Source organism: Cebus imitator, unplaced genomic scaffold, assembly GCF_001604975.1.
Source record: "Cebus imitator isolate Cc_AM_T3 unplaced genomic scaffold, Cebus_imitator-1.0 Scaffold546, whole genome shotgun sequence".
In the NCBI taxonomy this organism is placed as follows: domain Eukaryota; kingdom Metazoa; phylum Chordata; class Mammalia; order Primates; family Cebidae; genus Cebus; species Cebus imitator.
Window position 1 is genome coordinate 1,175,115 of NW_016107861.1, and position 21,086 is coordinate 1,196,200.

A 21,086-nucleotide genomic window follows, 5' to 3' on the forward strand; every position below is an offset into this window, starting at 1 on the left:
AAGTTCCTCCACAGCTAAGGTAACATGTGCTATATCACATTAGCTGCCAAGGTCAGGCAAGGAATATTGCAGTTTTTTTAATCTCCTGAATTGAATTGCTTAAGTGTTAATTCTAAATATGTTATCATAAATATTTAAAGCAAATAACCAATTTCCACTTAATCATAAAAAACAACTCTTGTTAGTCTGAAAACATTTGCATAGAAAATTACATATCACTTTAATGTATTTTCTGTCTGTTTTTGTGTTCATATAAAAATAACAAACTGCAGATGCATGATGACATCATCATCACTGAACCAAAGAAGGGAGCGATGGAAATCATTTTGTGAGCTAGGGATTTAAACTGTTCCCTCTCAGCTTGGCAGTGCTTTTCTTAATATTTTTATGAGGGAGTTCCTGTGTGTAGAGTCACCTGCAAGATCAAGGACAGTTGACACTCATTCCTGCAAAATGAGCCCCAAATTTAAACACACTGTCCTCCAAATGTCCCTTGGCACCGATGAATGTGATTTTTTTTAATGCTACATTAGGTTCTCTAGTTCATCCCACTCAGCTTCATTGCATTTTCTCTAATGTTGTGTCCAATTTTAAATGACTTGAATGATGGGCCTTCCATCTTTTACCTGACTAATGTAACCCCCAAGTGCCCAGGATTCTCCAGACCTCATTCCCTGTGATAGCCATACTGCCGCAGAACTCAGAGAGGAGAAGCAGAGCCCGCAAGATTTGAATTGCTGTCTAATAGGCCATAGCAACCTGAACATTTTATTAAGAGGGCATTTACAATTAGCATTATTATTCCAGAAGATGCTTTCATACCACAGTAAAAATCATGTGGAGAGAATTCTGATATGGAACCTAATTTCACCATTTTCTTAATTTCTCCCCATTACTCCTAGTAATATACCTCTCAAGCCATTTTATATTCTTCTCTTTGTTCTTCTCTGATTACATAAATAATTTTATCTCTTCCCTTTCTATTTTTCCCAAAGTAGTTATGATAAGCATAATCCTGCCAATAGAATTATAGTATATTACATGCAGATTCTCCAAAGTTAGAATAACTTTTTCTTGAGACAGGGTCTCTGTCACCTAAGCTATAGTGCAGTGGTGCAATCATAGCTCACTGCAGCCTCCAGCTCCTCGGCTCAAGCCATCCTCCCTCCCCAGCCTCTGGAGTATCTGGAGCTATGGGTGTGCACCACCATGCCCAACTAATATTTTAGGGTTTTGTTTGTTTGTTTTTGTAGAAACAGGGGTCTCAATATGTTGCCAGGGCTGTTCTTGAGCTCCTGGCCTCAAGCATTCCTCCTGCCTTGGCCTCCCCAGCATACTGGGATACTAAAAAAGTTTACTCTCAGCCTACAGAAACGTTTTAAAAAGTTGATCGGCTGTGTGTGGTGGCTCATGCCTGTAATCCCAACACTTTGGGTGGATCTCCTGAAGTCAGAAGTTCGAGATCAGCCCAGCTACTGAAACCCTTTTCTCTACTGAAAAAACAAAAATTAACCAGGTGTGATGGTATGTACCTGTAGTCCCAGCTACTCTGGAAGGTGAGGCAGGAGAATCGCTTGAAACCAGGAGACAGAGGTTGCAGTGAGCCGAGATCGCACCATTGTACGCCAGCCTGGGCAACAAGAGTGAAATGCCATCTCAAAAAAAAAAAAAAAAAAAAGTTGATGCTGGCCAGGCAGAGATGCACACCTGTAATCCCAGCTACTCTGGAGGCTGAAACAGGTGGAATCCTTGAGCCCAGGAGTGGGAGGTGGCAGTAAGCTTCGATCACACTACCATACTCCAGCCTGGGCAAAAGAGCAAGACCTCTCTCTAAAAATAAAATAAAGTAAAATAAAATAAAAGTTGATGCTGATGAATTCCATGAAAGCAGGCAATTTACACCTTCTCATAGCAATAATTGGGATATTTTTGATTTGCAGCCTCTTTTTTTCCCATTTTCTTCTATCATGTGGTTCTGTCATTTCTCCTATTACTGAGATTCCCATGAGTAAAAACCAGATTTCAATAATATTATCCTTCTAGAGAGGAATTTTTATCTCCTCAGTGATTATATTTGAGCAACTCTGCCATCATACCATGGTTATTTAATTCTGTTGTATTTATAAGCAGTTCTCCAGCCTGCTGACAGTTGTCACTTAGAAACCTTATTGCTGGTTTTCCTTTCTTCTGCTACACTCATCAAATTCTGCTGCCACTGTACGTTGTAATGTTATCCTACCAATATATGGGTACCTTATAAAAAGGATTTTTGAAGTAAAAGACACTGTCTAATTAAGATTTATATGTACCAAGCCTTAAGCATCGAGTTTCATACTCTATACCACTGGGAAAATTATTTGTTCTGTGGGAGTAATTTATATTCTTCTAAGAAATAATTTCACATAAATATTATTTGCTGTGATGAATCTTGGCAATCTTTTAAAATTATTGTATTCCTCAGTGCACTTCTTACAACGATTACCATTTGTTTACCCACATTGATTCATTCATTTAGTAAACATTTAAGTGCATTCCATGTGCTGTACTGGATACCGTATAGGTACTTTGAAAAGGAAAATGAACAAGGAATGGTCTCTGCATTCAGAAAGATCACAGTCCAGTGGAAGAAGCTGAAAAGTAGACACTTAACTTTCATTCAACGTGAGACACACCATAATAGAAGTTATATGAGCACTGATGAGGGAGAAATTAATGCTTCTTGGGATGTATCAGCACTCATGAGAAATAACATAAAATATGTGTCATTTGAGCTGGGCGAAAGTTATGGTTCACTATGAGAGTAAGGAGAGAGAGGCATACCCAGGAACAGAATCCGTATGAGTAAGGCAAGACGCCTGAAGTACTTTGGGGAATTACCCATGATTCAAACATAGAGCATGTGATAGAATAGCTAGTAATAGAGCCAGAAAAGTGGAGGCATGTTGGGTCCTCTACATTGAAAAGGTAGACCAGCCATCTGTTAATCCAAAGGACCTTTAACCTCAGAGTAATTAATCTTTGCTTTTGAAATACATGTGGAGTGTGTGTGTGTGTGTGTGTGTGTGTGTGTGTGTGTGTGTGTGTGTGATGGTGGTGGTGGTGGTGTTTTTTTTTTTTAAGAGACAAAATCTCGTTCTGTTACCCAGGCTGGGATGCAGTGGCATGAGCACAGCTCTCTGCAGCCTCCAACTCTTGGGCTCAAGTGATCCTGCCACCTCAACCTCCAGAGTAGCTAGGACTACAGGCATGTGTCACCACACCCAGCTAATTTTTTTAATTTCTGTTTTTGTAAAGACAGGGTCTTGCTATGTTTAAGACCTAGGCTGGTCTTAAACTCCTGGCCTCAAGCAGTCCTCCCGCTTCAGCCTCCCAGAGTGCTGGGATTACAAACATGAGCCACTACTCCCAGCTGAAATACGTGTTTTTATTTATATCTGACTATGGCTGTTTATTATGATTCAGACTAATAGTTCCCAACCCTGAGCTACATATTAGACTTTCTGCCTCATTTCCGTTATATCACAGTCTCTAAGGGTAACATGCATATATTTCCAAAGTCCCCCACGTGATTCTGATACACAACTAGGGTTGAGAAACACTGACCCAGACCCCTCGACACTTGAACATGTTCACAGAGGCACCGAGGGAGCCCCTCATTAACAGCAGAAAGGGGTGCCTTTAGGTCAGATCCTCTTCCTCTCTTACACTGATAGGAAGAAGCAGCAACCTTCATCTCTTTCTTCATGCCTCGTTTCTTTGCAGCATTTAATCTTGCTGAAATCACCTCCACCTACTAGTAAAACAAATCCCTCTCTTACTCTGCAGTCTCCCTCTAGCTGTTACCTTGTCGTTCCAACCTGTTGTTCTCACAGCCACGCCCTGTGATCTGGCCTTTACTTCTCCATTCCAGCTGGACATAGACTCCAGTCCTACTGCACTCCCCTGTCTCCCCAGGCTTCTAGGGTCACATTCCTAGAGTTTACACAAGTTACTCTTCTGCCTGGATTTTCCTTTTCCATACATTTATTGCTGGCATCTCCTCTAACCCCCACTCATCTTTCAATACTTAGCAGTCACATCTGAGAAGCCTTTCCTGGTTGTCTCTTTCTGGATTATGCACCATTCCTATGTGCTGCCATGTTATTTGTATGGAATTTGTATAACAGCATTTATTAATATGTATTATAATTTCTTATCTGCATTAAAAGAGTGAGCCTTTCGGAGATTGACTTGTTCATATTCGTTTTCATATCTCGTGCCTAAAAGTGCTCAGCATATAGTAGTTGCTCAATAAAAATGCTAATAAATTATTATATATTTATTTAACATTTTTGGGACCTACTATATGCTTGTTACCATTTATTGAGCACTTAGGATGTGCCTGGTAAAGTGCTGACCACTTGACACATGTACTATTTAATACCACAAACTCCCCACAAAGTTAGGTTATTTTCCCCTATAGAGATGAAGAAATTGAGAAGTGAAGTGAATAAACTAAAACTAGATTGCTCTTTTTGGTATCTTTCCCAAATTAGTATTTCACACTTAATCTGGATTGGGGACTTCTTTAAGCTGTAAAAATGTTAAAGCACAGTATATAACGATCCAATTATATTTATCTTGTAAATTGTTAGCATTGCCAGTTCTTTCTAGTGTTTGTCAAATGACTTTTTAAAAAGATAGGATCTTGTATGGTTTAGTAAATAGATATTTTTTATCTAACATTTGTAATTTTGCTAGCCTTTCAATGGAAACAGAGGTCCAACAGTTCATTCTGTTTGAGAATTAGGAGAGATGAAGTGATGAAAATCAACAAATCGTGCCCCAGCCCCCAATGCTCAATATTCTATCCCCACCAAATAACTTCTTCAGCCAATAGTTTGAATGCCTTTCCTAGGAAACCTGCTCAGAAATAGAAAAATTGGCTGGTTCCGCTTCCCCCACCTTTCCTTCCTCCTCTTCCCTGCTGATGAGCAGTGAAATGGCCTAATAACTGGGGCCAGAGGGAGGGGAGAATGGAGCAGAGTGCCTGAGTAATCCACACACTGAATTATCAGCCCCTGTGTAATTGAGTTTGCTTTGGCTTCCTTTTCAGAGTTCAGCATTTTAAAGTTATTGAGGGATGCACTGTTTCTCTAGGCACTAGACATTTCTGCCATGATCATTTTGATTCAGTTCTATTGGGCTAGATGGCTTGTGCTTCTGACAGGACTCCAGAAGACAAGCTGGGAGAACTCAGAATGACATAGTTGCCTTTCTGCTGAGAGTCAAACATAGAATGGCCTTCTAATGCCCCTGTCTGTTAGACTGAAGAGTGTTAAAGCTGAGGAGAGTTTGTGTGGCAGGAGCGGCCCTGAAAGAAAAGGAAGGTGCTGTGTAGAATTTGAATGCTGCCCAGTTTCACATAGATCCCAGAATGGGAAATGGCTGTTGGTGGCGTAGGATGAGCAACTATCCTGGTTTGCCTGAGACTGAGTGGTTTCCTAGCATAGGAGGCGTTCAGTGCTAAAACCAGGGCAGTTCCAGGCAAACCTGGATAGTTGGCCATCCTGTGTGTTTAACTTAACTCTCCTTAGCCTAACAAAAACATCATAGTCCACTGAAATCATTTATTATTGTCTTAAATCCTGTCTGACTCATTGAATGACTCAGGAAAACAAAAAAAAACAGAATTTCCTTGGCCTCCCTGGAGTAAGCAGTAAAATGGAATGGACCCTTGTTGAAAGCTTTCTTTCTACTTATCTGCGTCTTGCTGTCTACCCCTCTGACTTAGATCCCTTGGCCACCCTGCTCCCCATGCCTATGAAGTATTTATTTGTTTTCCCTTCCCCTCTCCTTTTGCTGCAGTAACTGCATGGATAAAAGAGGATGTACAGTATGTACTTTCTCCTACTTTGACACTCAATTCCCGTACCTCTACGTAGATGCAGCTGGCTGAGCTGGGGCATTAGGAAGTCTCCAGGGGATCCACAGCTGAATCTATCAGGTCCTTCTGAAGCAGCTGTTGTCTGAAGCAGTTGGGCTGTGCCAGCAGAAGCAAAGGAAGGATGCAGTGTGGATGTGCAGGAAGAACCCCAGACAAGCCCATCTCTGCTTGAGAGGATTGAAATCACCCCATCTGCATGTGGAACACAGTGATTGTTCTGGAGAGGGAAGGAGATGATGTTTTTCTGCAGTTATCAAGATAAACAGAGGAACCAGTGCTGTCTGTGCAGCTGTTTCAGTGAGGATGAACTGAGTTATTTTATTTTTACTCAGTAGGAATTAACACACCCCCTCTTTCTTTTGGAGAGAGAGAGAGAGAGACACACTGACTAACAAAATTACTTGATGATTTGAATCTTTCTTCAGAATGGTGATAATTTGTGGGATTGTCTGGACATATCCTTGTTTGGAATTTAATTAGTGAAAAAACAAGTTCAGAAGATAAAATAGCTAAGTAATCTGAGACAGCCATTTGAAGACCTGGTAGCAGCAATGGGATGAGGGGGGTGGAGGAGCAGCAACAAGGTGAAAAGTTATTTTAAGACAAGAAGGAATAAAGAGGTGTAGCCCTCAGGCTGAAGATGGGAAAGGAAGTGAGGAGAAATGGTAATCATCTCCTATATTGTTGTCATAGTTGTACACAGTCTCAGTGGTTGTACCCCAGCGATAGCAGCCTAGAAAGGCCAAGATCTCAGAGTCAGTAAGTCCAGCAAAGATCCCTGCTCCAACTTTTATTTTTACAGGAATAACTAGAGGGATGGGGAGAGTGGAGCAGAGAGCCTGAATAATCCATTTTGCTCTTGTGAAAAACAGTTAAGGTTTCAGGTTATGATGGCAAATTCTTACTCCCTTCAGAACAAAACTCCGCTAAAATAACAGTAAAGAGATTTTCTTTTAGGTGTAAACACACAAGGATAAAGAAAATGGGAAGAGGAGGCAAAAATGTGGAAGAGGAAGATATAAAGCAGATGAACAAGTGGTAAATGGCTTAACAGGCCCCAAAAAACTGATTCCTAAGCCATTGAATCCTCAAAGGCTTAGGAATTAAAGGCACCAGGTACCTCTGAACCTGTGATGAATGGAGTGGATAGGGAAGGGCTGCTATGAGGAGGACTGATTAACTACATGTTTATGAAACAACCAAGAGCTCTAGATCCTCTCCCCTATTTCATAGAACTCTGACTGCTTCTTTCTCATCCTGATGGAAAATTGAAAATTTATTCTCTGATGAGGATAAAACAGAGTGTCTGTAAACTAGGAGAGATAACGTGCACAATTGAGAAAGGTCATACCATAGGAGGATTAAGTGGTCATTTGTTGAGACCCCCACCTCTCAGTAACACCTCCAACTCACATAGCTACCCCTCAGCACTGCCCCCGCATCCACAGACAAATTCTTTTATCCTGTTTCACCATTTAGCTTCTAAAACTCCGGTAGTCAGGCCCATGCCTTCCATGCATGGATTAGAGACATCTTCTTAGTATAATCTGCCCATCCCAAGAGGAAAGAGCTAAAGAATCTAAAAGTGGAGTTTTCCTCACAGTGAACCCATTTAGGTAATCCTAACATGAAGCTAAAAGTCTATAAGGCTTACCGTATTCCTAGAATCTTCATTGCATTTCTAGTTTCCTTCCTGACGACCAGACACATGAAGAAACTAATATGAAACAAAAACACAAATAGAGGGAACCTATATAAGGAGATGGAAACTTAAAAAAAAATCGCTATCTTTAAAGAGATTGAAGGCATGTGGCAAACCTAGACCAAAAAGAAAGGAACATTTAGAGAATAAGAAGTACAATTAGAAATTTAAAACATTAAAACAGAAGTGGAAACCTCAGGAGGCAGTGCAGATGATAAAATTGAGGAACTCTCTCAGAAAGTAGAACAAGATGACAAAAATATGGCAAATAGAGAAAATATAAAATTGCAGGTCAAGATAAGGAATCCAATATTCAAAACTAAGAGATTCATAAAGAAAAATTAGAAAGAATCCAGGAAAATAAATTAATAACAGTAATTCAAGAAAATTTGCTAAAACTAAACATGGGTTTCAAAATTGCAAGGGCTTTCTGAGTGCTCAGCTCACTGGAAGAAAATAGACCCACAGCAAGCCACGTCATCATTGTCATGAAATTTCAGAATACAAGGAACGTAGAGAAAATCTACATACTTCCAGAGCAGGACATGTTTTTTTTTAAAAAAAAGACCAAAGGAAGAAAATAACCCAGTCTGGTATCATAGTGGCTTCTCAAAAGCCAAACTAGAAGCTTGACAGACAGTAAAACAATACATTCAGAGTCCTGAAGGAATCTGTTTCCAACCTAAGATTCTGTACCCAGCCAAACAACCAGTCAGATACAAAGGTGGACTAAGGATACTGTTCAGACAACGTCTTAAAAATTGTGTCTCCTAGAAACTATTTCTCAGGAAACTGTAAATGTACTCCACCAAAATGAGAGAGCAGACCAAGAAAGAAGCAAGTGTGAGATGCAGGGTACGGGCTATTTACTGCAGGAAAGAGATTAAAGAATCCCTAGAATGATGGGGAAGGTAGATCCCAGGATGATAGCTTGCTGCAGGCTTAGAGGGCAACTAGACTTGACTGAAACTGTTCAGAAGGCCCAAGAAGACTTCTTCAAGAAGAAATTATAAAAAATGCCTGATATGTCAGAATGTCTTGAGAAGAGCTCAGTCAATTGAGAGAAGAAGGAGGTGAATTAGTGTTGAGCTCATACTAAACTAAGCAAAACAAAAATCAAGATTACTTTTAATTCTTGCCAGAAAAAAAATTGTGCAGGAAAGAAAAATACTCCATATATTCATTGTGAATAACATTTACATAATCATAATATGAACACTGAATATTGATCCAACCAAAGTCATAGAACAGTCTATCTTGGGGGGATGGGAAAGGGTACATGTGGAGAGGGAAAGCTAAGTCCTCATCTTCTGTAGTAGTAGATTGGTAGATAAAACCTAAAACTGGAGATCAAGATATAACATTAGAAGCATGGTAATTATAGGTGTGAGACAAATCCTAAAAGAATAAATTTAAACAGGTAAAAATTATTGCCTCTTGAGGTAGGGGGGAAATGGAGAATGGGGGCATATTTTTCATAATAAACCTTATAGGCTGCTTGACTTCTTAAACTATGTTCCTATATAATATTATTTTAAAAAGTAAAAGAAGAAAAAGAAATAGTGAAATCAGCTTTGTTTTAATGAAGAGGCCAAGCACCACAGCAGTAGCAGCGACTATTAGTAATATGATAGAATCTTCTTGCTTATTAAAAAAAGTCCTCTCTTACAAAGTACACAGTTTACTTTCTGTTCATTCCACTCATTAAGTTTTTCCTTTTTTGAATTTCTGAAACAAGCATGAGGATTGACATTTTCTTTCTGATCACTGGCTTAGCACTAATGCTGTACCAGCAATGTCTAGGTCATGAATGGCTGAACCCTCAAGAAGCTTGGGGGAGGGGAAAAAAGCAGCCTTGCCAAACTATTCCCTCTCCCAACCTGCTTGCTAATCCACCAGAAATATGGATTAGAGACAGGCTTCAAAATTGAACTTCAGCAGTGCATAGGACTCCTAACACATAAAGTGTACATATGGGGAGGTGTCTTTTTAAATGATTGGGCAGACTGTTAGGTTTGAATCCCACGCCTGCTCAGCCCCTACTATAAGCAGACTCTGTAGACCACCAAATACTGCCACTTGGAGAATCTTGCTATTTTGGTTTCTGTTTTGCTTGCGTTAAAGTTCTAACCCATTGACAGATCTCAGCAGCAAAATTTCTTATACCAGTAGTGCTGAAATTAGTAATCCTTCATGCTATTTGGGAACTGGAGTACAGGCTTCTACAGTGAAATTGGTCATGCACTTCCAGCTTTAACAATCCCTGCGATAGTGTATTATACATATCCGTACTAGTTTTGACACGCAACACAAAAATACTTGTGTATATCTTTCTCTCCCTCCCTCCCCCAACCCCCCCCCCCCCCCAGTTATTGCTTGCATTTCTGTGCTGTGGTGAGCATTTTCCTCCAGCTTTCTGTAGTATTTTTATTTACTTTGACTATTCTGATTTTTTATAGCTTTATGCATAATTTTATTGATGCTCAGTATTTCCCAAGGGGAAAAGGAGGGTCCTTGAAATTTTCTGTGAACATTGAAGCAGTCTAGGGATAGTAGGTAGCATAGATGAGACTTGAATGCATCTGGCTTGTTTTCTGTAAATACATTTCATTTAGTTCTCTGAGAAGCGATTGCCTGGAACACAGGTTTCTTTACATAGCTTATAGAGAATACAGAGGCTTCAAGGGCCATATGGTTTGTGAAGGTTTGAAATCTCTAGCCTGAAAATGAACCTATATTATTATATGTAATAATACTATATTCATTAGATGTATATATATGAACATATAACACAACTGGTTGTATGAGTGTGCAGAGTATGTGTTTTCCATGAAAGGAAATGATGCCTGCAGAGGCTGTTTGTGTGACATGCAGAAGTAATTAGCTTTTATTTTAATTCCAGTGCTAGTTTCTCAGGAGTCTAGAGATTTGTGATTTTCTCACTCCCTATGCTCTCTTTATTACTCTCTTGGTTTTGATGCTTAGTTTTCACTTCTGTTTTTTAAGCCATCTTGGGCAATTCCTGTCTCATTTCTCAGAGCATATAATGTTTACATTCTTAGAAGGATTCTTAGATTTTTCTGTGGGGAGAGACTAATTCCTTTTCCTTCTTTTGCCTCTCTTCCTCCTCTAGTTAATCCTCTACTCTAAAAGAAAAAAAAAGAGAGAGAGAGAGAGAAAAACAGTTTATTCCAAACCTTAACATTTTAAGTTACAATTAATGGCATATGCCCACCATAGTCTTAGGTTATGAGAATCTTTCCTTACCCTGATACTGCTGATGCTAAGTATCAGGCATGTTACAGGTCATAGTCACCAAATGAGGGTTCTTACAGATTTGTAAGGAAACTAACAAATTTAATTTTCTTCTGCTTTTTCTCTAGTTCACAATTCCGTCAGACTAATTTGTCTACATTCATGGAAATGCATAGCTTATTGGATAAACTGAAAAAGATAATGCAGACATTTTGAAGATAAAACTAGTGAAATTCTTTCCCCCGCCCCCAGCATCTTGGGCTAGGGGAAAAGTTAATGAAAAAATGCAAATTTTGAACTTTTGGTAATTTAGTTCTATTTCTTAAAAGTATACTTTGTGTTGGTTTCAAATGTTTTATTGAGTAATAAAATTGGTTAAAATAATTCCCATATGGGAATTTGCTCATATTAGCACATAACACAGACAGAGAAGGGATCAGTTTGTTCGTATTTGTAATTCTCTTTCTCCCTCTCTCCTTTCTTTCTCTATCCCCTTCTCTTTTTTCTCCCCCTCTCTTCTTCCCCTCTCCCTTATTCATTTTTTATTTTATATACTCCATGCCTCATTTTCTCTATATATAATCCCTTGAAAATTACAATCTGAAAAAAATGGAAAGAATAAAAAGAAAACTAAACCATGAAATAAGCAAGACGTTGCTTGAAATTCAAATCAGTTCTTTTTTCCAGATGCTAAGAAGCCTACTTAATTAGATTTTTGCCTGTGTCATGCTAAATAGCTATAATTGGTGTACTATGTCTACTTCTCAGACTCATTTACGTTATAGCCATGCTTTTAGACAGAGCTAGTTGTACCTTCCCATTTGACCCTTCTTTTATTCCAGAAGGTAGACATTTTATGTCTGTTTATCCTTCTAATTTAGCAACTTTGTCTATAAAGTTCAGTACTAAATAGATCATCTATCAATCAGTGGATAATTATTTGATTTTTAAATTTGTTGTCTCAACTTTTAATGTAAGTTCTGTGAGAGAGGGATTCAGTCCCATATCCCAGCACCCAGCAACAATAGCTACTACATAGTAAGTGCTCAGTTAATATTTGTTGGATGAATCAGTGATCATGAGTTGGGAAGAGGGGGTAGAAAGAGAATTAATTCTCCTTTAGCTATGTTTGTTTTATTTTGGTCTTTGAAGCAAGAGTAGTTCCTGGGAGAACTTTTAATATTCATGTTGTTAATTCAGTGCTCCAAGATTAAGCTACCACGTGTGAATAGGTAATAAGCTCTTATGCCCTTTTCTCTACCACTACCACACCTGTGAAGCCTGGGATTGAGAAAAATTAAGGAACTTACCTCATTTGTATTATCTAATGCATTATGGAGCTCTGACTAGAACCTGTGTCTTACTTTTGATTCAGTTCTGTCAAGTCATATAGTTTGATGTGTTTTTGTCTTGCTTTCCAAACTGTATTATAAACTTGTCCAGATGAAGGCTTATGTCTGGTCCTTCTGGCTGATTCCTCATGGGGCTTAGCATTATCTCCTATACCTAGTAGACTTTTTTCTTTTGAGGCAGGATATCGCTGTCACCCAGGCTGGAATGCAGTGGTGTGATCATGGCTCACTACAGCCTGGACCTCCTGGGCTTAAATGATCCTCCCGCTTCAGCCTCCTGAGTAGCCGGAACTACAGGCATGCACCACCATGCCTGGCTAATTTTTAAATTTTTAGTAGAAACAGGGTCTCCCTCTGTTGCCCAGGCTGGTCTTGAACTCCTAGGCTCAAGTGATCCTCCCACCTTGGCCTCCTAAAGTGCTAGGATGACAGACATGAGCCACAGAACCTGGCCCCTAGTTGATTTTTATTAAATCTTGATAATAGCAGATTTACCCAGTATACCTTAAAGGCTCTTGTCTGGTATATGTGCAAGCAAAAAATGTACATGAATTAAATACATTTTGGACCTTATGTCATTTTTATATGATTTATGTAAATATTATTTTTGTGATATTAATTCAAAATATAATTTCATACACTGAAGGCATATCATGGCAAGTTTTAGATTGTGCATATTAGGTGAACAAGAAAAGCCTACTGTTCAAAGTTCACTTTTCCCCCAAATAAAAAATAACAAATATTTATCTCTAGTATTGGAAGGACTTTCTGTGTTAGTAATTATTTCTATACATCTCATCCCTTCCATATACTTGATTCTATGTAGCATGAGTTTTCTCTGAAAAACAAGACTTCCTGTTTTGTTTGCCCTTCAGGTTGAGTAGTGGAGGTGCCAGGACATGATTGCTCCCTCTGTAGGGCAAGTGGTCAGATAGCATCAGGGCTGCTTTCTGAGACGGTAGCCTTTGCCTACATCTGTGTGCAGTGTTTAACCTTTCGATAATCCTTCCTCTCCCAAACAGGCAAATACTGCTGGAGCCCTTTGCTAAAGTCAGTACAGGAGAATCTATAGTTCCACAGATCAGCCAGAGGGAAGGTTTTCTAAGAGTAACAAATCTTTTCTTTATAACACGCTTTTTCTAGAAGCTTTTTGTCATTCTGGCAGTAAACTTGTTTTCCACTTGCTGCCTTAGCAACAAGGCCTGAAGTCACTCCCCCTCCAGTCACTGGCTTGATTATGAGAGAACTAACATTATACACAAAACTAGAAGAAAATTTTATACTGGGGAAACCCATGGGCATTACCTACTTCTTAGGTTAGAGAATTATTTATGTATATTCTTAGTATCTCCTTAAAGGAAATGATCAAATAAGAATCTTGGAAATGATGCATCTAAACCTTGGGTGATCCCAAATCTCTAGTGAATGCTGTAGCTTAAGGACTTGTTAGGTGCCTGCCTCTGACCACAACAAAGAACAGTGTTTCTCTGCAGAGTCCTCTATGTCTACTTGAAGGAAAAACCAAAATGTTAAGGTTCCCTTCTTTTGTACCAATCTCAGGCTAACTCTAGTTTGCAAGATTGTTTAATCCAAGAATATAAAGTTCAATTGGAGAATAAATATTTATTTACCAAAGAATAGAATTCGGATGGATGTTAGCTTTAGTTGATCCCTTGAGAGCTCATTTAAATATTTCTTGCCAAATTCAAGTTTATGTTGTAATAAAATGTTCTCAGTATAGAAGTTAGGTGATCCCATAACTGAGGCGAAGGTTAAGGATTAACTATAACCACAGATAGGCTTGTGCTGAAAAACCAAAGACTGCAGAATACCAGGGGTTTAAAGTTGGAATGCACATGTTGCTGTTTTTCTGTATTTTCTCTAGTATGTTCAAGATGTACAGTATGTGCCTTAGAAATTAAACCTGGTAGCATCCTGATAAGCAATGATGGAAAGCTAGATTAAGAAAATGAATTCATACCTTCCCAGAACAGGCAGAGAATGCTGTCAAATCTCCAAAGCAAAATTTGTTTAGATCACAGTACTACGCTGTCTCTCTGTAAAGCAATGCATTTTTTTCTTAATGGATTTAAATTCCTAACTTCCAGGGCTTACACAAAAAGAAACATATAAGTGCATATGGGTAGCTGGACCATGTGGCCCTGAGCGGTCTCCCTGGATTTCACATTCTCTTCCAAGAAGGGATCCTGGGTTGGAGGAAGGGAGGAGAAGATACTTTAAACTTTAAATCCAAATATGGTCAGAAGATTCTTCCCTTGCGTCCTCATGCTTAGCTAAGACAGGTCAAGAACATTTTTTAAAAACCAGAGGATTAAAGCAAGAAGTGCCATATAGCCAGGAAATCTACATTCGGAATGTTGCTTGCTTTCTGTTGTCCATAGTCCCCATATTGTGGTACCCTAAAAGGAAGGACAAGTCCCTCCCTGTGTTCCTGAAGTCCCCTCCTTGGCCTGCCTCCCCATAGATGCACCATTTTAACATCTGAAGTCAGTAATACAGTAGTCCCCTCCATATCCTCGGGATAAATTTCAAGACCTTCAGTGGATGCCTGAAACTCTGCATAGTACTGAACCCTATATATACACTGTATGTTTTTCTATGCATACATATCTATGGTAAAGTTTAATTTATAAATTAAACACAGTAAGAGATTAACAACAATAATAATAAAATAGGGCAATTGTAACAATATACTGTGGAAAAAGTTATGGGAATGTGGTCTCTCTCTCGCTGTCTCCAAATATTGTACTGTACTGCAGGTAACTGAAACTATAGAAAGCAGAACCACAGATAAAGGAGACTAACCACTCTCCAAGAAAACCAGTGTTCTCAAAGTCCTAACCACGAAATTCTGTATCCTATCATCTACTCTTTGAATTTTTGCCTAATGGTATCCTACTCTGCCAAGCACTGCCTTGGATATTTAAAATACTTGTCTCATTTAAATACCCTGAAAAGTTTGTTATTGACCTCATTTTATAGAGGGGGAAACTTAAGTTTAAAAAAAAAATTGGGGGGGGGGGCAGATGCAGTGGGTCACACCTGTAATCCCAGCACTTTGGGAAGCTGAGGCAGGTGGATCGTTTCAGCCCAGAAATTTGAGACCAGTGTGGGCAACATCTCTAGGAAAAATTAGCCAGGCGTGGTGATGCACACCTGTAGTTCCAGCTACTTGGGAGGCTGAGGTAGGAGAATCACTTAAGCCCAGAAGTTGAGGCTGCAGTGAGGCATGATCATGCCACTGAACTCCAGTCTGGGCAACAAAATAAGACTCTGTCTCAAAAAAAATTTATATATATATATATGCATATATATATAATTATATATTTTATTAATATATACTTTACATCTATATATAATATACATAATTATATATACATACATATATATATATATATATATTTTTTTTTTCTTTTCTCCCCTTAAGTGACACAATTAAGTGATGGAGTTGGGCTATACAACTGATTCTGTTGGACTCTAAAAGCCATGTCGTATCAAAACTCTGTAGTGCCTTTCAGTTTTTGAGTGCTGTCCTTGGAGGGTTTCAGTTTTATTTTATTAAAGAAGACAGAATCTCATTCACCCACAGCCTTATAGCTCCTAGAAATTTCTGTACTGAAACATTCTGTTCCGAGCTATGTTCAGTATCCATTCTTTGTCAGCTACTTGAAGACAGCTAACATAGGGAAGGGAGGAGAATATTGGAAACAGGCTATTACACTACGGCTCACGTGGACAGCATCCATCCTCATCAGAAATGGCCAATCTGTTGCATATCTGCCTTCCTCTGCACTGTTTAAGTTTTAATTTTCTTCCAACTGTCTGAGCTGCTGTTGAGGACCTCAGCAAGAACAAAGGATATCTGTTCTATTTTTCAGCAGTTCTCCTCTCTATACACTGATGAAGTCAATAGCTGCCTCTGCCCTTATTATCTGGTTAAATCAGAGTCTGACTTGCGCTGAAAAAGCAAAGAAATAAATCTTAAACTTTACCTATATTCAGGATTTCTTGTGACAGAGAAAATGTGATACCTACTTCTCCTGTTTTGGTGTTTAGAACCAAGTTTAGTTTTGTCTTTCAAAAAAAGCAAAAGGAGAGAAGACTCTCCCATTCCTATCCCTTGGATTTTTCAATAACTTGGGTAGTAGTAACTTCTTTTACCTTGGGATGCTCCATTGTGAGCCCCATTAAGGAAATATGCTCATGATCAAGGATGGTACCTGTGCTGCCTCTTCCCCTTTTTAGTCATTGCTCATGGATCAAGGCACTACTCCTGTGCTGGATAGGGCCTCTTTTTTTCTTTTTCTTTTTTTAAACTTTTTTGAGACAGAATCTTACTCTGTCACCCACTCTAGAGCGCAGTGGCACGATCTCAGCTCACTCCAACCTCTGCTTCCTGGTTTCAAGCGGTCCTGCCTCAGCCACCCAAGTAGCGGGGGTTATAGGAGCGTGTCACCATGCCTGGCTAAGTTTTGTATTTTTAGCATAAATGGGGTTTTGCCATCTTGGCCAGACTGGTCTTGAACTCCTGACCTTGTAATCCACCCAGCCAGGCCTCCCAATGTGCTGGGATTACAGGGCCACCTTGCCCAGCCCTGAATTCTTAATGTAGAGCATCAGGCCACTCCTGTTAGTCATTGATATCAGGCCATTAGTTGAAGCCTTTTGTCATTTCTAGTCTAGATCTTTAAATTGGGGAAAAGTCCAGGATATTTACAACTTTTTGCTTGAGAATAAGGAGCTTGGCTTCTTTCTTTTGATAGCACATGTTTTTAAATATGTATTTGAGTAGGGACTTTATGCCATTTTTGCAAATTATGCTATAATTTTCTAGAGACTTAGCATTGAACAACTAGAATAATTAAACTTGTTATGAGCGTTGCATATAACAGGCTGATCAAAAAGTATGGTGTACAATGGCAAATTGCTAATTTGACCTCAGAATTATGCAACAGAGATAACATTATCTTCATTTATATAAAACTTTTTATCTGGAGGCATCTCTCAATGCTCTTCCAACCATATATATGATTTTGTTTGTTATCACAAATGCTATCATTAAGGGTATAAAATGTATTCCAATATAACTTTTTATTCTCAGTTGCCTGTAACTGGCGGGTGAGGGAGGGGAAGTTTGCATATTTTCTCTCATTCCTAATGTTTGCACTAGGTAAAATTCAGGAAATTAGTTATCTAAACTTGGAAAACCTGATTCCACACAGCCTTTTAAAAAGAAAGAACAGGGGGAAGGAATGTTATTGCATCCCCTTAGGTCAGCCTGGACCATATTAACCTTGAGAACTGCCAGCGGGAAAAGGTCCTGTTAGTCACTTCCTGGCTCTTCTGTACACAGTAGGAGAGCTGCGCCTCCTTTGGTAGAGACTTGAGCTAGAGAATAGCAAAATGATCTGATCAAATTCCACTGAACCACATTCCCTCTATTCCCTCCAAGGTTGCAGACAGCAGCACTTAGACTGTCACAGCCATATGCAGTTGAAAATGCTATGATGGTTGAGTTCCTGTGGGTTTTAGGAAATGGACAAAACTAGATTCAGGCCAAGGTGCCAGAATTAATACATCCCTTCCCCTCCAGAAAGCACCAAGGAGACTGTCGCTGCCAAAGTGAAGGACAATATAATCTTTACTACCCAGACCATTAAGAACTTATGTTAAATGAACCCACCCACCCACCCAAACCCAGTAAAATCAGCACCTTCTGCCTGCTTTGAGGGCTCAAAGGAAGAGATTAGGGCCAACTTCCTGCTTAACCAGTGGGCTCTGGTACATGTAGCAGTTGCCCTGATTCTCAACACAGGAAGAATGGTGTGTCCCTGCAGTAGGTGTGAGCACACCGAGCAGTCAGTTCAGGAGATAGCGTTAATATTGGTTATGAAGATAAGTGATCAGCTCGTGTCAAGGAGCAGATGGCTAAATGAGGTGCACAGGGAATGCCATGAGAGTTAGGCTTGAAGAACCAGGAGGGAAAATAGCCCATGATATAAAAACCCCAGATATAGTCTCCTTAATGTAAATTTTCTAAATCAGCATTTACATTATACAGTTAACTTGCACTGATGAGAAATGTAAGGAAATTACCAAATTAGTGAACAGTGATTAACTCAGAAGTAAAATTATATCGTCTAAATTGAAGGTTGTTTTACACAGCAGAGGGGAAGATATTACTAAAACCTTGCCCAGTCTGTCATATCTTAATTGAAATCTGTTCATTTGATATGCCCCATCCTTCAGAGTGCATAGTTCATAATTTGGGAGAGCATTATCGATTAATCTAGTTATTTTTCCTGGTTGTTCCTTTGAATTCCAGTAAGACAGTGTGTGGCAGATCCCCCGTGGAACTGTGTGACATTCAGAAGAGTGAGTTTGTCTGTTCATTAACCTGTAAACTGTCAGGTCCCTTTGGAGAGCGAAGAGAGCAAGTTACTCCAAGGTTAATGCTTGTTTGTTGGAGATGAAGTCTCTAGGGAGTTAAAGAGGATGAACAGCCCAAGATGCTCAAGGGCTGCCCAGTGAAACTCTGCACTGTGTGCAGATGCCAGATTCATGTGGCCAGGAGGGAGGCTGCAGAGCAGGCTGGGCCATCTCTGCAGATCACTTCCTCTGGTCAGGAGACCTCCCAGCAGTCAAGTAGGGGGCTGGCGTAAGTATATAAGGTTAACTTCCTAACAAAGATTTAGGAACAGTATTAAAAGAAATTGTGAGTCGTTTTCAGTAGTTTCTGGATTTTTTCCTTTTAAACAAGAAGGCAATATTGATTTCATGCATTCATCTCCAATTGATGAAGTCTCCCATTGAGCTGGAGAGCATTTGATTGTGTACATGTGCTTAGGCACATTCCTAACCATAAGAGTAGAAGCTATTTGTTATTCTCCGGTATAAATATCTTATGGTCATGTACCTGACTGACATTCAAGGGTTGAACTGAATAGCACCTGGTTTGGTTTTCTGAATAAATCAAATTAATATAAGTTCTACTTAATTCTCTGCAAAATGACATCTCCCTTATTTTGGTATAATTCTTCTAGGTTCAATTGGGGGTACCCAAAAGGAGCAGACATAGGTTTTGAAGACAAGCTGAGAGTCTCCTTTGGTCTATATACTTGTGCACTATATGTTTAAGTGACATGTCTTATTCTGTTATCCTTGGATTGGTTGTGGTGGGAGCTCATTTTCTACAGATTTTCTTTCATTTTTACCATCAGGTATATTCGAATTGTTGGGACTCACAACACAGTGAACAAGATTTTTCACATTGTGGCTTTTGAATGTATGTTTACAAACAAAACCTTCACTCTTGAGAAGGGGCTGATAGGTAAGTATTACAATTACATTTTTTGTATTTATATTTAGATACTTTATCTTCAAATATTTGTTACTCTGTTAACTCATCTTAATCAGTTCTAAGGACTCTGGTTGATTTGAATGCCTTATTGCTGAGTAACATAGGGAATGGCTTACATTTTTAAGAAGTATTCAGAATAGTAATTCCAATGAACTTAAAAGAATGAATGTAAATATTGTACTGGTGGTTAAGAATTGAAAATATTTTAGTAATTCATTCAGATTTGCTATGTAGGGAGTGCTTGTGATAGTCAGGTGAAGCCTTTCACACCAAGGGATTTAATGATAGGTGAGTTTGAAGAGAAATCTGTATAATATTGATTGGATATTCAGACTTTCCATGGCTGTGCAGGTATTTTGGCCTTTGAGTTGATATGAGTGGTATGCTTAGCTATGAGGGTATCTTCTTTTCATGGGTATATCAATTCATATTTGCCTGATTTAGCCTCAAGAAAGTTCATCTCGCAGAAGTACCTCCATATAATTTAAATAAGACCAAAGTGACTGGATTGTCACTTTTGAATTGTCATTGCAAAAGTCAAGTAAGTGGGTGGGAAATACTGCCTGACTGATATTTGGAAAGAGGAATTTAAATTTTGGTGTAATCCTTTGCTTGGTTTTCTGTCTTGTTTTGTATTTATTTTCAGTAAATGGGTAGTCTAGGCATTGTGTACAGTCCATCCCAGCTCTTGACGTTCCAGATATCATAAGTGGCTTTGCCATTCCAGACTGCTTATTCTGCTTTTTTTTCCCCATGCCCATAGGTTTTCAGTCACCTGCTGCCAAGATCATGCTTAGATCAATTAGATCCTTGATTCTGTCCCTTTATTGCAGTTTCCTTTGAAAAGGGGCTTCGTATGTTCCGGTGCTGGGGGATAAGATGGCCCTGCCTTGTGGTCTAAAACAGAGTTCTGTACCTTTACAAAGGGACTGGGGCCTCCTCTCTTTCCCAAGTTTTATTCATGTTAGCACATGTGTCCATATTGACCTATGCCCTAAAAACATGGAAATAACTATAATGGGAAAGATGAATGTAACTTGGAAATGTTTATTAACTCTTTGAATGGTCACAACCTAAATCTTCCTAACATCTGCTATATCTAAAACCTAATCCTTTACTTATAGAGAATAATATTAATTTGGGGAATAATATTAATAAAGTAGCAAGAGTGGAAAATGTTCCAATATAGAGAATGTTTAGAGCACAACTGAAACAGCTGCCTCTGTTTTCATTTTGTTGTGAATATAATTTTAACATTAAATATGAATGTTAATCATTTGTGTGACTTTTAGGTAATTTGAAAGTTAGCAATTTTGAAGAATTACCTGATATTAGTGTTTTTTACTTCTGTAGGCTGTATAGAATTGTGGTGATGGAGGGTTGTGGGGAAGGCATTCTTTTTCACCTGTTGTCCAGGCCCTTCTATAGACTGTAGGCCTCACTGTGTATCTGACTGTCCCTTTTATAGAC

At 39.0% G+C, this 21,086-nt stretch overlaps 1 protein-coding gene across 1 annotated transcript in view; it reads left to right on the top strand.

The window, feature by feature from the left end:
• The window catches only part of LOC108293746 (BTB/POZ domain-containing protein 9), a 331,141-nt gene that overhangs the window by 257,801 nt on the left and 52,254 nt on the right, over positions 1-21,086 (top strand). The window contains exon 7 of the mRNA XM_017515281.2: positions 19,477-19,586. Within this exon, the coding sequence (XP_017370770.1) occupies positions 19,477-19,586 (110 nt within the window). The remainder of the gene's footprint in view (positions 1-19,476; positions 19,587-21,086) is intronic.